Below are 12,765 nucleotides of genomic sequence, written 5' to 3'. Positions count from 1 at the left end.
TGATCTTGAATGAGGCATATAACCTGAGACTTAATTTCCCAGTATATAAAAGGAGTGTCATTTATATAATTTATATGAGTATGTACCTCCTGGAGTCATTTTGCAGATACTGGCAAACCCACAAGAAAAATCTCTATTCTCATATTCCTGTTTCCCTTTATTATTCTATATGGCAACTACGGATACTACTATTTATAGTACCACATGACCTTCCAAGTTGCAGTCATTCCTGCAACTGTGAAGAACCATTAGGGTTTCTCCTGTACTTCCAGTTTTCTAGCCTTATTAAGGAATTATCTGAGGATCAGATCGTGATCTGATGATTTCATGCACAGACTGCAACCACACACTTCAGCACGAGTGTTTAATCACTCTGGGTTCTCTGCTGCTGTCTCATGGGCATTAGTCTTAACGCCAACGAGAGGGCAAACCCCGAAATATGTCTTTGACTTTTGGTTCCCTCAACACTAAGGACGGCCTTCAGCACAAAAGCCAGTAAGTACATCCAAATTAAACTCAAAAAGATATTAACTTTAGACAAGATTGCAAATACTTTAAATATATCCGTAGGTTACTAAGGCCAAAATTTATATTCTGTTGTCATTGACTTTCTTTACAGTGTGTATGGGGGATACTGACTAGCCAATTTCTGGATACCTGATTTTTAAATCAATCAATCAATCTGGACACCCTATTTATAAACAAACAAACAAACTTAGTAACTCTGCTCCCGTAGGCTCACAAAATCTCATCTTTCCAGATTTGGTTATTTTGGAATAAAGAATCAGCGATCACGGTTTCACTATTTCCATCTTGCTTCATTAATGCTGCAACGTGTTTCCTCTGTAGGTTGCTGAGGAAATCATTTCTTTCATCGTCATCGACTCTTTAAATTCCATATGTGGGTATTAATTAAACGAGCGTAATCTTGGCCTAAGACATAAAATGATCTGTTTTATATAGATTATCTATCTACATATGTTGTGAAATGTTAACATTTTTTATAATTTCAAAATTGTCTAAAAACATAGCAGAAAAAAGAAGCAATTACAAAAACTGGAGTCTGTACCGTGTACACGGGACCTGGCTCTCGGCGAAGCCATTTTTTAGAGGAAGCAGGCAAGGTCGACTTCATCATGTTACCTGTAATCATTCCGATCCTCAGCTTTTATTCCAGGCCAATCTCTCTTCAGATATTGACTAGCCAGCTTCTGAATACCCTGTTTAAAAAAATATATATTTTTTATAAAATAAGTACTGTGTTGTAAAGGAGACTCTTTTCCTAAAATACAGTGCTCAGCAAATCCCATCTTTCCAAATATAAATTTAGTTCTGGAATAAAGAATCAATGTCGAAGGGTGGAACATTATTATCTTATTTCATTATTGTCACAGTCTTCTCTTGTCTTCATTTCTAGCAAAAAGGGCCAGTATAAGGATGAGGAAATTGAAAACTGATATGCATTATTTCTTCACCAAACTATCTGACCAGCCATAAAGACACACAGCCTCTGGCACAGCCCAGGGAACAGCGCTGTCACCTCCGCAAGCTCTGGTGACCCAGCCTGACACCCACAGTTCCTCTGCTGCGGCGTGTGCTGAGTTTCTGAATTCCAGCAGCTGAGTTTTCACAGACCAGGAATGGTAATAACATTTGGATCAGACAGACAGACAGACAGACACACTGGCTCATAAAAAAATTCAGTGAATAAACCTTGGTGTTGCCAATACTTTGGAAAAGTATGTCAAAACTTTTCAAGACAGATTTTAAGAGCTTTGGGCTTTTTAAATAACACCATGGCACAAGTTGCTTCAAATGAAAAGAATAGTTTTACAATGAAATATGCCCACCAATTTACTGTTATCCATACAACACGGAACTGGACAAAACAGAATATCTATCTATAATAGGAATGGGGGGGGGGGTATCAGGATTTGAACAGAGAAGACTATTTGGTTGGCAAGTGAGGTTAAACTACTCATTCTAAATACAAAACATACTGCTTTTATTTTTTTTGAATTTTAAAAAAGATTTTATTTATTTAATTTTAGAGAAAGAGGGAAGGAAGAAGAAAGAGAGGGAAAGAAATATTAATATGTGGTTGCCTCTAGCACACCCCTCACTGGGGACCTGCCCCACAGCCCAGGCATGTGCTCTGACTGGGAATCGAACCAGCAACCCTTTGGTTTGCAGGCCAGCACTCAATCCACTGAGCTACACCAGCCAGGGCCATCTTGCCTTTAGATGGGAACATATGTGGTCCCCTAATACTGTATCGGGGCCCAATGTAATGGATTACAACAAATGACTTTGAGATGCTCATCTCTATATACACAACTTTAAAAGAACAAATAAAATGCTGAGATAAAGAGCAGTCACATTAATAGATCGCATACTTTAAGCAGAGATTGCCCAGGTAAATTTAATGCTGCATTCTCTACATGATATCTTTCTACTAAGGTTTGCTGCCAGATCAATTTGGCTTCATGAAATCCATTGTCAAATGCTTCTGTTTACCACTTCAATGAGCCAAAGAGTAGCGGGAACTGTAGAGAAGCTCCTTTGAATCTCAGGTTCCTTCTGAACTTGGCAATAGTTTTCACTATTTCTAGGAACTGTGAATTCTAAGAACACACATAACTGCATATCCAAAATACTGCCACTTATGTACCTTGTACTTTGGGGAACCCAATCACCAAGTCTTCCCTGAATATACACAGTATTTTTTCACATCTACACTTTGTTTACACTGTTCCTATTTGCGGGAAACATTTTTCCACCACCCCCATTCCTTCCCACTGAATTCTCACTTCTCTTCCTTTAAACTTATTTTAAAATTTTCTAACACAAAATATTCAAAAGTTTATATGAAAATGTGAGAAATTTCATTACCTAGGTATTTCATTTCATTGAAGTACAAGAGTTTATCATTCTTTCTTCATTCATTAGCTAAAATTCTTTTTAAAAATGATCTCTTTTTGAACAATTTGGTTATCTCAGAGGAAAGGCAAGATAAATATTTCATTGCCCCATTTTGGCCCTAGGGTGCAAAATTACTTTTTAGAGTTGCATTATGCACTCATATATTTTGAATAAAAGGTATGTTTCAATTTATTGCCCTCACTATTCTTTTCATGTGTTAATTGTTAACACCTGTGGTCAGTGGGCGTCCCTCCAAGTTGGCTCCCATATCCTGTGACCACAACAGGTTTTGATAGTTTCTTGTTTTCTTTTGCAGCTCCTATTCCAGATCTTTAGTAAGCTAGTTTTCCAAGGAATTTGGAGTCCTTTCAGAGACAAACCAAACTTAGAGACCACAATGTAGACACTTCCTTATCCTTTGGGTGTTACTTTGTGTCTTTCTCTACCCTGTTACGAGGCCTTTTCTAATCACTGTATACAAAGTACCCCGCCTTCTAGCCAGTTATGCTCTCTCATACCGCCCTAAGGATTGTTCATAATCCTTATTACACTATTACTGTCTGGTTTAAATATTATTACTTTTAAAGATTTTTATTTATTTATTCTTAGAGAGAGGGGAAGGCAGGGAGAAAGAGGGAAACATCAGTGTGTGGTTGCCTCTAGTACACCCTCTACTGGGGACCTGGCCCACAACCCAGGCATGTGCCCTGACTGGGAATCGAACCAGCGTCCCTTGGTTCATTGGCCAGTGCTCAATCCACTGAGTCACACCAGCCAGCGCTAAATATTATTTTGTCTGTTTACTAACTATAAACTCCATCAGGTGGAAATCTTGTCTTTTTTTGTTTTAATCACTATGTCTCCAGGCTATAGCAGCAAAGAGCCTAACATTTAGTTGATGCCAATAACATTCACTTATTGCATGAATAAATGTTACCTACATTATTTTATTTCTAATGTATAATACCCATTCTCCTTTGTGTTTTTACCATTCTCAGTTAGAAATGTTTGAGTCAGAATTTCCTCAGATCTTAATTTTCATACGCTCAAAGGCAGGGGATGCCAGGGGAACGAGTCCAGATTTCTAAGATCATGACCAGGTAGTTTTAATATAAGAAATAATTTCCTTGGCCCTGGCTGTCATGGCTCACTGGATTGAGCACTGGCCTGCGAACCAAAGGGTCGCTGGTTCAATTCTCAGTCAGGGCACATGCCTGGGTTGCAGGCCAGGTCCCCTTTGGGGGTGCTTGAGAGGCAACCGCACACTGATGTTTCTCTCCCTCTCCTTCTCCCTCCCTTCCCCTCTCTCTAAAAATAAATAAATAAAGTCTTAAAAAAAAGAAATAATTTCCTTGGAAAATTATAGTCAAATTTGACATTCTTCACTATTGAAAGAAAACATGTGTGTATACTGTAAAGCAATGAAAAAAAATAACAGAAGTTTATTCCAAGGTTAGCACTACACATTAATTTTTTGCGAAGGTTCAAATGAGTCTCATTCCCTGAATTCAAAGAGCTCATGGTATGTGGACAGGAATAAGAGTATGCAGCATAAAGTGGGAGGCAACACACAGGTTACTGTCGAATAAATGACAAAATGTGATATAAGCACAGAGATGTGGTAAAGATCATCTGATATTTACTTAAGTTACATCTAAATGAGCTCTGGTGGGTGAGGCACAATGGATGTCGCCAGTCCGACTCTATCCGGGCCCGCGCCTGGGTTGCGGCCAGGTCCTCAGATGGGGGTGCACCAGAGGCAAGTCCTAGATGTTTCTCTCCCTCTCTTTCTCCCTCCCTTCCCTTCTCTAAAAATAAATAAATAAATAAAATATTAAAAAAAGAAATGGATTCTCCTTATTATACAAAAAAACATTACATCTAAATGATATGTGACTTTTTTCAGTTTAATCACTGCTAAAGTTGTTGAAGAACACTTCTTACAGAACATGAGCTATGATATGACCCTCAGATCACGAGCAGGACTGAATTATATAAAACAAATGAGCTTAACAGGCATTTCAAAGCATTTACTCCTCTAAACTCTGTGAGGCTTTGCTATAACCACAGAAAAATCAGACACTAAGAGGATACCGAATTTACTTAAGATCACATAACTAGTTATATTTCAATTGAGAATTGAGTTATTCTAAATCTTTGCAAAAAAAAAAACACCCACCATTTTAGTGTGGATTTTATCTAAATCTTTAAAAAATTCTTAAATTACTTTATCTTTTTTGTGCATTATAAGTCACAACAGCAATTTCTAGAGCTCTGCACCACAAAGTTGAACTGTATTAAACTGAATGAGCCCTTTAGAGATGAGATGAGGGATTCATGAAATAGACAAACAGTGAGACCTTTAGATGAAAGACTTTATTCAAGTTAGTTCACAGAGGCAGGAGTCGCAGCTTCTGTGTGCTCCATGCAGCTGTTCAAGGTCTCATCTGCATGGACGCTCAAGAAATGCTCTGTGGCCATTACAGGAAAAGTCCTAAATAGCATTTCATGCCTCCAAAAGTATTCTATACTTAATTGGTTTCCCTTTTATCTTATGCTTAAAGCTACATCTTATAAATGAAAGACTTATTTATGTAGATATAAAACCTACCTGAATTAAGTGGCTAAGGAAAATAAACATATGCCTATTTCAAAAAGCATTTTTGTTTTTAAAATCACTCCCCCAGCCCACAACAATGCTCTCTAAAACTGGCACACTAGACTTATGAATGTATTTATGTTTACCTGAGCATCACTCACGTATAATGTTGACTTGATTTTCCAAATGCAGTTTACTCTGGCACAGTGGTTTCCATAAAAAGGTACCATCAATACACTCTTTAGAACATCCAATAACATCCCATTCCAACTCTTAAAAAGCCATCAGTGTCTTCTGTAAGACCTGCTTTGTTTTATCTCTCAATATTGCTCTAGCAAGTGAAGCAACACAAAGAAAGCCACTGTTCAGCAGACACTGGCAACTGGACTGATGGCTTAACCTTTTGACTATTTACACCAGCAGGCTGAGCAGGAGTGTGCTCCGTGGCTCTTGCACAGGTTATTCTGCACCCATTTCTTCCCCCCAACATACAGACGGCTGTACCAAATTATAGGAAATGTTACCTCTATACTATAACTTTGTCATGAAATTCTCAACATTATGCAAATGACATTTAAAAATTAACATAAGTTGGACACTTCTCAAGCTGATGTAAATTACACAACGATTGTCTTTACTACTACTAAGTTACTTTAATAGCAATAGAGAATGCCACCTCTATGCTTAAGGAAAGTTCTGAAATATTTTTCATTGTCCTGTGTATCTCTTCCACCTGCCTGCTCCTGAGTTATATCCCCAATCAGAAGACCACTGCATGAGAAGATCCTGGGAAGATGGCGAAACAGGGAGCACCAGGAATCTATCTCCTAACTCAGACAACTGACTCCAAGGCAGAATCTGTCTCATAATTGTTTTGGACCTCTGAAGTCCCTTTTGGCCTATTTCTTTACTTAGCTCAATAGTAATCAACCCCCTGCTCCCAGCCCAGTGGCAGGCAGCACTTGTTCCTGGAGCAGACTGCACTCAGGGTGAGCAGTAAGGGGCTTGTCCTCCAAATACCAGCGATCTGCGCTCTGACCACCAATCTGCACTCTGTTGCTGCTTCTGATCAAGGAGGTGGAGGCAGAGAGGTGGGCAGCCATTGTTGCACCCCATTCTCCACTGAAGAAAAGTAAACAGAGTCTAAGGAACCCTGGGAACAGCATCAAATGGACCAACAGACGCACCACAGGAGCACTAGAAGGAGGAGAGAAAGTGACAGAGGATTATAGGAAGAAATAGTGATCAAATTTGACAAATGTCTTCTTGTCTAGAATATAAACAGCCAAGAAGCTCAATGAATTCCAAGTAGGATGAACTCAGAGACCCACAGTGAGACACATTGTAATCAAACTGTCAAAAGCTAAAGACCAAGAGAAAATCTTGAAGGCAGCAACAGGGAAGCAAACTGCCACATACAAGAGCTCACCAGTAAGATTATCAGCAGATTTCGCAACAGAAATTTGGGAGGGCAGAAGACAGTGGATCCAAATATTCAAAGCGCTAAAAGAAAGAAATGATCAATTAAGAATACTATATCTAGCAAAAGTGTCCTTCACAAGTGAGGGGGAAATTAAGGCATTTTCAGATAAACAAAATCTGAGGGAGTTTGTAACCACTAGGCCTGTTTTATGAGAAATGCAGAGTGAAGGGGGAGGACATTAGACATAACCTGAAGTTGTATCAAGGAATAAAGGCAAATATGGGGGCAATTACAGAAGCCAGTATTATTGTAAAAGTGGTCTGTATCTCCACTTCTTGTTTTCTATGTGATTTAAGAGAGTAACACTTTTTAAAAAGTGTTAGTCTAAAAGCTAGCATTACTGTTAACTTTAGTATGTAAATCCATATTTGGTTCATTGACTAATGCACTAAGAATGAATTTTTTGTTTGTTTTTGCACATACAATGTACAAAGATGTAATTTTTGACATCAATAAATAACAAGGTGGGGAAACTATAAAGAAGTAGAGTTTTTGTATGCTTCGGAAGTTAAGCTGGTATAAATTCAAATTAGAGTGTCACAACTTTAGAATGTTAAATGTAACCACAAAGAAAAAAGCTATACGACACACACAAAAAAATAAGAAAATTAAAACATTGCATTGCAAAAAAACTCAACACAAAAAAGACACTAATTCAACATGACAGAAATACCTCCTTATCAATAATTACTTTAAATGTAAACTAAATAGATTAAACTATCCATTCAAAAGACAGATGGGCAGAATAGATATAAAAAACATTATCCAACTATATGCTATCTACAACAGATTCTTCAGGTCTCTTGTAGAAGAGACTCATCCAAAGAAGAGCAGTATTCAGATAGAAATAATAACATCTTCAACTGTGGTGGAGGCCCTAAGGTAGAACCAGACCACGTACAAGTATATGTCACAGAGAAAATGGACCTGATTGGTAATGGTCTATCTAGCTATGGAAAAGGTAAGAAGCATGGAGACAACAAAAATGACCCTTTGAATTTTGACCTTATACAAATGGATGGATGATGGTATATCCCACAGGGAGGGGGAGGCTATTCAATTACAGAAAAAGTTGTTGGACTATAATATAAATAATACTAGGTGTAGCAGAAGTATAAGAAAAGAGGAAAAGCCACTATCTCTCCTAAAGTGATATGTCAGGAAAATCTATGTGAATTTGAGTATATTAGAACTAGAACTGAGAGAATAAACAGGAATTTGACCGACTGAGAAAGGAAAAAGGGCTTGGCCTAACTTGGGTGAAAAACTGATGATGTAAAAAATAGCAGGGGGATGTGGAGATGGGGTGGCCGGGTAAATTTTAACTCGTACACATCCAGCTTGTTCTTTGAAGCTGATGCTTATTCATACAGCGAATTGTTTTTGTTAGCGCCCAGGAGATACCTACTCTCAAAGCAGTTTTACACGAAGTTGTTCTCTTTAAGAAAGACTCTCCAATATCATTCTTTTACACATTTCAGAATAAAAGCACCATTACTACCACAGTAATGATAACAGAATCATTGCAACACATTTAACAAGATATTTCCTTGGAACTGTGGTGTATTATCTTAAGTTAACTCACTACACTTACAGGAAACACACAGTCTTGGCTTTCATACACATAAGAGACATAAAAGCATTGGCCTGAACTCTGCTTACTCCTCCCCTGAATATTATGACAATTTCATGAGAGCAAGTATGTGCATAAATCTTGTTGGACTTACACAGAGAGGAAGTGTCAAGTGTCCAGTTTATGTGACGCTGGTGCCAGTATGAGTGTGTGACTCGGAAGTCTGTGGGCAAAGAGGCACATTCCCTTCAGGTGGCACGAGGCCAACTCCACCCCATGTCAGACGTTAAACGTCAGCTATTCCATCCTTTTCAAGTTTACGTGGATGGTTTCCACCCCTCCAGTCTTGTTTTCTCCTACAGAGTCCCTCCGTTTATTCCCACAGAAGTTTATAAGCAAGCTTTCATTTAAATTCAAGTTTTAAGAGAAAACCCTACTAACTAAAAGGACTGACTCGGCCTACCTCTACTATTTTAACAGCTTTTACTTCAGTTTCCACTTTGGAGATTTAGATTGTTTAACCGAGAAATGATGGCTATACTTCTATGAATGTTTTTCCTTTCCCCCACATTTTGTGAAATTTTCTCTCCAAATTACTGGAAGCTATTAGTAAGAAAAGCAACATTTTTCCACTGTGTGTTACAGTCATCTTCTAATAAAGATTATTGTTATTTGTTGATAAAAACTGAATTGGGGGAGTTTATTTTATAATATTGAAACATCAATTGAAAAATATAAATTATGGTTTATCAACTTTTAGAGCAAAATCTATGTAATTTTGGCTTATTAAGAACATTAAAAAGTCACTAAACATTTTAAAATTTGTAATTTGTTTCAATATTTTGTTAAAGTTATGTTTCAAGACCTAGGTTAATTGAAAACTGTTTGTATGAAATGTATACCTCTCTGACAAGAAGGTTTTAGTTGGCAGGGAACAAGTCAGTTGCTGTTGTTTTTCAACAATAAGAAAAGTGTTAGATTGGCCGGCGTGGCTGAACTGCCCACTTGACCTCAAGACAGCTGTAAAAGCAGTTCCTTCTTTAAAGCAGAAACAGGAAGGTATCAAATCAAGAAGCAAATAACAATTTCAAGTGCCTGAGCCTTAGTTATTTCAAAACAGTTTACTTTTCATTAGAGAATGTCATCTGTAGATCACGTTAGTCGGATGGAAACCGCTGTGTGGCGCAACACAAAGGCAAGCAGACAGGGCGCCGTCAGGCAGCCCTCCGCGCGGACACACCGCCCTCGCGCACTCCGGCAGCGCGGGCCCCCCAATCCTGGGGCCACGGGCTGCGTCATGGGCTTCAGTCTCAGCCCTGACGTGGACTATACTTGTGAATAGTAGGTCACTTGACCTCACCTCTGTCTCATCATCTGTAAAATAAGGATAATAATTCAGTATGTGAACAGGTAAATTGTCACATAACCAGACAATGGAATATTATTCAGCACTAAAAAGAAGTGAGCTATCAAGTCATGAAAAGACACAGAGGAACTTTAAATGCCTTTTACTGTGTGAAAAAAGCTGATCTGAAAGGTACATAATGTGTGATTCCAACTATATGACATTCTGGAGAAGGCAAAAATATGGAGACAGAAAAAGATCAGTGGTTCCCAGGGGTTAGGTAAGGATCAAGAAACAAAGAGGGGGGCACAGAAAATTTTTAACACAGAGAAACTATTCTGTGGGATACGATAATGCTAGACACATATCATTATCATTTGCCAAAAACCACAAAATGTGCAGCACCAGGAGGCGACCCTAATGTGGACCTCGAGTGGCAACAGGGTTGATGTAGCTTCCATGGCCGTGACAAACCTAACGACCCTCTGGTGCAGCCGCCGGCAGTGGGGGAGGCCGCGCATGCGTGGGGCCTGAGGACAGGTGGAGCTCTGTGCTTTCTGCTCCAAGTTACTACACACCTACAACTGCTCAAGTTAAAGCAGATTTAGTAAGTATAACACCATCTATCTCAAACGATAGTTACAATAATCAAAGGAAATGACATACACAAAGTACCCGATGTGTATACTACAGGTACTCCAACTGTCTCCTAGCAGCACTCCCTTGGTCCCTCACTCATTCACACGTGGCCAATGGGAACTAAGAGAAGTGGTCATGGCTGTGACCATGTAAACGCTGCCCCCAAATAACTGGCAAGTGATTTAAAGCAATGTTTACTAATTCATCGACCACTTATTTGATATCGAGATTTTTCTTACATGAGTATGAGGCCTATCAATTACAGTTAGTTCTCACTGTAGAATCAGTTAATTCTCACATGAAAATTCAATTCAGTTGGTCATTATGTACAAGAAACATCAACACTGTCACATGTAAGTTTTTGAAAAACTGAGAAATTTCCTATTATATGCTGAATGTAAATGATTGACAAAATTACTTAACATAGCAATGCACATATTATTAGGACACAAACTTCCTAAATGAGTAAAGAGATTAATTATCAAGGATAACGAATGAAGTAGGACTGGTTAGTATTTATTTCAAGACCACAGATATTTCTTCTTCCTTTGCTGACTTTAAATATTTCATTAATTATTCCACATAAGTGTAATGGACTCCTAGAAAACAGACAGTTAATTTATAATTTATAGAAGGATGACTACAAATCATTTTGAAGTTTCTTTTTAAATTCTCACATTCCTAATTAATATTCATGAGGACAATTTCACAAAAGCAGATACAAGACTATGCCAGAAGGGGTGTGGAAATATGTTGTTGTGCCAGTGGAATATGCAGGAAATTTCTCTCTCCCCAAGATGCAAGATTTAAGTTCAACACAAACATTTCCTAAATAACAGTTTTATAATATTTAATCAAATCATTCGTGACTCAGAAACAACACTGTGGAGAAACAGATAATAATGCTGCACAAAGGCCGAGTCCATTTGTAATGGACAGGTGGCCAGTCTGTGGCCCTGTGTCCGCAGCCCAAACCCACCCACAATAGCCCTAAAGACGATTATGCAAATACCAGCCAACCCAGCTATTTTCCCAGGAACAGGAGAAGGACTCCTAGAAGCTGTAATTGTTCCGCAGTCATGTGGAAAAGCAAGCAGGTTTTTTTTTTTCCTGGAAGCAGAGTGTTTTCATTAAGGACACAACTATAATATGTGTGAGATACACAAACAAACACACACACCAACACACATCATTAAAAGACCTGGAGGAACCCTCACACATATCACTGAGTGAGAGAAGGATACGCCCTGGGCTGGGGTGGAGGGTGTGTTGGTCTGTGAGTGTGTGTGCACTCGTGTCTGAGGTGCACTTCTCAAACGCCGTGCACAGCTTATTACACACTCTTCCCCCCCGAGCTCCTTGCGAGGCAGCTCTGCCTCCTTAACAATACCAAGTGTCCTCTGCTGCTCATGTCTTCCCTTGCTAACAAGATATGTACAGTAGTGCATTAACTTTGACCACTGCATCTTGTAATTATGAAACAAATATTCTCTGGGAAAGCTGGGGTCAGAACCATTCTTACTCTGTATATATGTAAAGCATTTTTCATTCTCATCCAGGGGCACAAAGGTACAGGCTGAAGGTGGAAACCCACCAGATCTGAAGTGCAGCACTGACGAGGAAATGCTGTCACCTAGCATTTACTAATTAATGCTATCTCAGCACAGTTTTGGGGATTTTGTTTTTGATTTTAAAAAGTCATTAGATTCCTTAGTTTCTAACTAGCAGTTTTTAAGTTACCTGCTCCAACACCAGATTTTCAATTCTCTCTGGAATTAAAGTTACTTCAAATATTATTGCTGTTGGATTTTTTATTCTACAGGATTCAAAAACAGTATTTTTTCCTTTTTCTTACCTCTTTTTACATATTCACCCCTTAAACCCATCCTCTGTAAGATGAAGGGACACTACCTGCTTTATTTATCAAGAGGCTAAGATGCTATTGCTTCACCTACCTATACGTCACTCAACAGTTTCCAGAAACCATGTCATGCTATTTAAAGGGGGATTTTTCTCAAAAGCTTAAAAACAGAGATTACAATATTCTTCATAGAAGTCAAATACATATTTTAAAAGTCAAATACATATTTTAAAAATAAGACATTACCAATTTTTAAATGTCTAATTAAGAATACATGTACTGTTATGGTTAAACCAACCATAAGTAGATAACTTCTTTCACCTCAATAGCATTACAGATGTGA

General features: G+C 38.4%; 1 protein-coding gene across 2 annotated transcripts in view; it reads right to left on the bottom strand.

Annotated features, from left to right (window-relative positions):
• FCHSD2 (FCH and double SH3 domains 2) overlaps positions 1-12,765 on the bottom strand; it is a 228,567-nt gene that overhangs the window by 118,756 nt on the left and 97,046 nt on the right. For both annotated transcript variants that reach the window (XM_036028846.1, XM_028516453.2), the window contains exon 4: positions 1,144-1,220. In XM_036028846.1, coding sequence (XP_035884739.1) covers positions 1,144-1,220 — 77 coding nt within the window. The remainder of the gene's footprint in view (positions 1-1,143; positions 1,221-12,765) is intronic.

The sequence above is a fragment of the Phyllostomus discolor genome, chromosome 6 (genome assembly GCF_004126475.2).
Source record: "Phyllostomus discolor isolate MPI-MPIP mPhyDis1 chromosome 6, mPhyDis1.pri.v3, whole genome shotgun sequence".
Taxonomy (NCBI): Eukaryota; Metazoa; Chordata; class Mammalia; order Chiroptera; family Phyllostomidae; genus Phyllostomus; species Phyllostomus discolor.
This window is presented reverse-complemented; position numbering and strand designations above follow the sequence as displayed.